Here is a 2,686-nt window from a genome sequence, read left to right as displayed (position 1 = left end):
TCTAGCCTGGGGGTGAAAAGGAAGAAAGAAAGAGCAAAGGAGAAGTTGGTTACACACGGGAGGTTGGTTACCTTCCACTGGACAGCACCTAGGAACGTGGTGCCACCACCATCAAGGGAGGCTGGGAAATGGGGTCCTTTTTATAGTCTAACTCTCAGAATTATTATGTCTTTATAGAGGGGAATAGACTATTGGGGGCAACTAGCAGTGTCTATAACCCCTGCTTCTCTCTCAGAATCTGTGCTCACTAAGAATGAACGAAGAGGTAAGCTTGGGACAGGTCTCCAGGAAACCAGGGCTGGTGTTGGACCTGTTCTTCACCTTGTCATGTCAGGAAAATCTGTTGTACTCTTTAAGCCTCAGATTCGCGTGTTAAATGAGGATATTACAGTAGGTGGGCTCTAAGGAATATGTGCTAGAAGCTGGGAATATAATAGTGAACAATCACCACAAGAAAAACCAAGAAGGTCTAGGCATTGTAGATCTTTGAATTTAAGGAGGAAGACAAAAGAAAAAATAAAGACACACAGTTAAAAATAGAGCTGCAAACTGTATTCAGTGCCATGAATAAAAAGGCCAATGTGCCCTGAGGGAGGATTACAGAAGCTGTGGTTTTTCTCCATATCCTCATCAGACCAACCAGGGCTGCAGAAACTAAGGGTATGTGATGGACACACTCAGCCCTGGCTGCCAACTCTGTACCTCTATGGAGGACACACACCCCTCCACTTGGAGGCCTCCCACCTGTGTGAGTCCTCTGCAGTGTGGAGTTATTGACAGCTGTCTTTTCTGAAGTAGACAAGGGCTCCCGCATTTGGTTCCTTGTTTCCAGTTGGTTTCTATTCCCATCTCCTCTACCTGACCCTGAATCATAATCTCCTTTCTTCCTTGTGGAGGGACCCCTCTCTATCACTGAGGGTGGCCATAGGTCATGCCTGGGGCCTCCGACTTCCTGCCATGAGAGAAAACCTATGTCCCAGGACCACAGGGATGCCTGACCAGTAATGCTGTTGCTTCCTGTTTAGGAATGGTGACTACGGTGGCTGTCAGACATTTGATTTCATCACTGCAGCCCTGCTGCTGTTCCGCACAACCTTCCCAGACTTCTCTCCTCCTTCCTCCAGGTGAAATGGCATGGCCTGGGACAGTGAGTGGGAGTGCTGAGGCCACAGAATTTTTCCAAGTCAGTAGAGGACCTGTGTTGCAGTAGAGAGGGCCCAGGCTTTAGAGTCAGCAAGAACTGGATTTGAATCCTGGTTTCAGAACTCTCCGGCCTTCAGTTAATTACTCAATCTCTGTAAGCGTCTATTTCCTTCCCTGTAATAAGGGAACAGTGACTCCCACACAGCAGGGTGGTCCTGAGAATCAATGATCATGCAGCAGGTGCTCAACTCTTGTTTGTTTCCAGGGACACCCCTGGAGGGTTTCTGAGTATGGACTCAACCACTCCAACCAGGGAGACCGAACTCACAGCAACGAATGGACATGAACAGGTCCTTCTTCCAGATTGTGACAAGGGGACCCTGACCTTGGCCTTGCTGATAGTCATCATCTGCCTGGCCGGGCTGGCAGGAAACGCGGTGGTGCTGTGGCTGCTGGGCTTCCGCATGCGCAGGAGCGCCTTCTCCGTCTACGTCCTCCACCTGGCGGCGGCTGACTTCCTCTTCCTCTGCTTCCAGGTTGTAGATTACCTGGAGAAACTCATTGACTTCTTGCATTCCACCTCCATCTACATCCCTGGCTTCTTCACCATTGTGTCTACCTTTGCCTATCTTGCAGGCCTAAGCATGATCACTGTCATTAGCACCGAGCGCTGCCTGTCCGTCCTGAAGCCCATCTGGTACCGCTACCGCCGCCCGAGACACACGTCAACTGTCATGTGTGCCCTGCTCTGGGCCCTGTCCCTGCTGCTGAGTATCCTGGAAGGGGAGTACTGTGGCTTCCTCTTTAGGAATGGTGACGATGGCTGGTGTCAGACGTTTGATTTCATCACTGCAGGGTGGCTGATTTTTTTATTTGTGGTTCTTTCTGGGTCCAGCCTGACCCTGCTGCTCAGGATCTTCTGCGGCTCCAGGTGGATGCAGCTGACCAGACTGTATGTCACCATCGTGCTCACAGTGCTGGTCTTCCTCCTCTGTGGCCTGCCCTTTGGCATTCACTGGTTCCTCTTAATCTGGATTCGGAATTATTTTTATTTGTTCCCTTGTCATCTTTACACGGTTTCAGTTGTCCTGTCCTGTGTCAACAGCTGTGCCAACCCCATCATTTACTTCCTTGTTGGCTCCTTCAGGCAGCAGTGGTGGCGGCGGAGGCAGACCCTCAAGGTGACTCTGCAGAGGGCTTTGGAGGACATTCCTGAGATAGATGACAGTGAAGGCAGCCTTCCTCAGGCAACGATGGAAGTGTCAGGAAGCAGTGTGGTGTAGCAACTGAGGGCTTCTGCTCGACTCAGACAGATGTGGCTTTGAGAACCAATTTGACCCCTATCAGTTTTAGAGATTTTCTTAACTACTTTTTTCCTCTGCTCCTGATCTTAAGATGGTCCAGGACTTTTCTCACTGAAAGCAAAGCAGGAAAGGTAAAAATTTCCTTGGTCACTGCACCTTGATAGGGACTAAAATAATGTTACATTTTTAACAAGTTTATTTTTCTGTTTCCTACAATTTCTGTCTCAGTAAAATTAGAA

General features: G+C 49.3%; 1 protein-coding gene across 1 annotated transcript; it reads left to right on the top strand.

Moving 5' to 3' along the window:
• Positions 1-1,433: 1,433 nt before the first annotated feature.
• LOC134376807 (mas-related G-protein coupled receptor member X2-like) lies at positions 1,434-2,426 on the top strand. The gene has a single exon (XM_063095333.1). It carries the CDS (start codon positions 1,434-1,436, stop codon positions 2,424-2,426), a length of 993 nt encoding a protein of 330 aa, XP_062951403.1.
• The last annotated feature ends 260 nt before the right edge of the window (positions 2,427-2,686 follow it).

This window comes from Cynocephalus volans, chromosome 4 (genome assembly GCF_027409185.1).
Source record: "Cynocephalus volans isolate mCynVol1 chromosome 4, mCynVol1.pri, whole genome shotgun sequence".
NCBI lineage: Eukaryota > Metazoa > Chordata > Mammalia > Dermoptera > Cynocephalidae > Cynocephalus > Cynocephalus volans.
Note: the sequence above shows the minus strand (reverse complement) of the source record. Positions and strands in the feature narration are given on the sequence as shown.

What these genes read in the sequence shown, in the direction of transcription:
- LOC134376807 (XM_063095333.1), top strand. Translation starts at nt 1,434, where the DNA reads ATGGACTCAACCACTCCAACCAGGGAGACCGAACTCACAGCAACGAAT.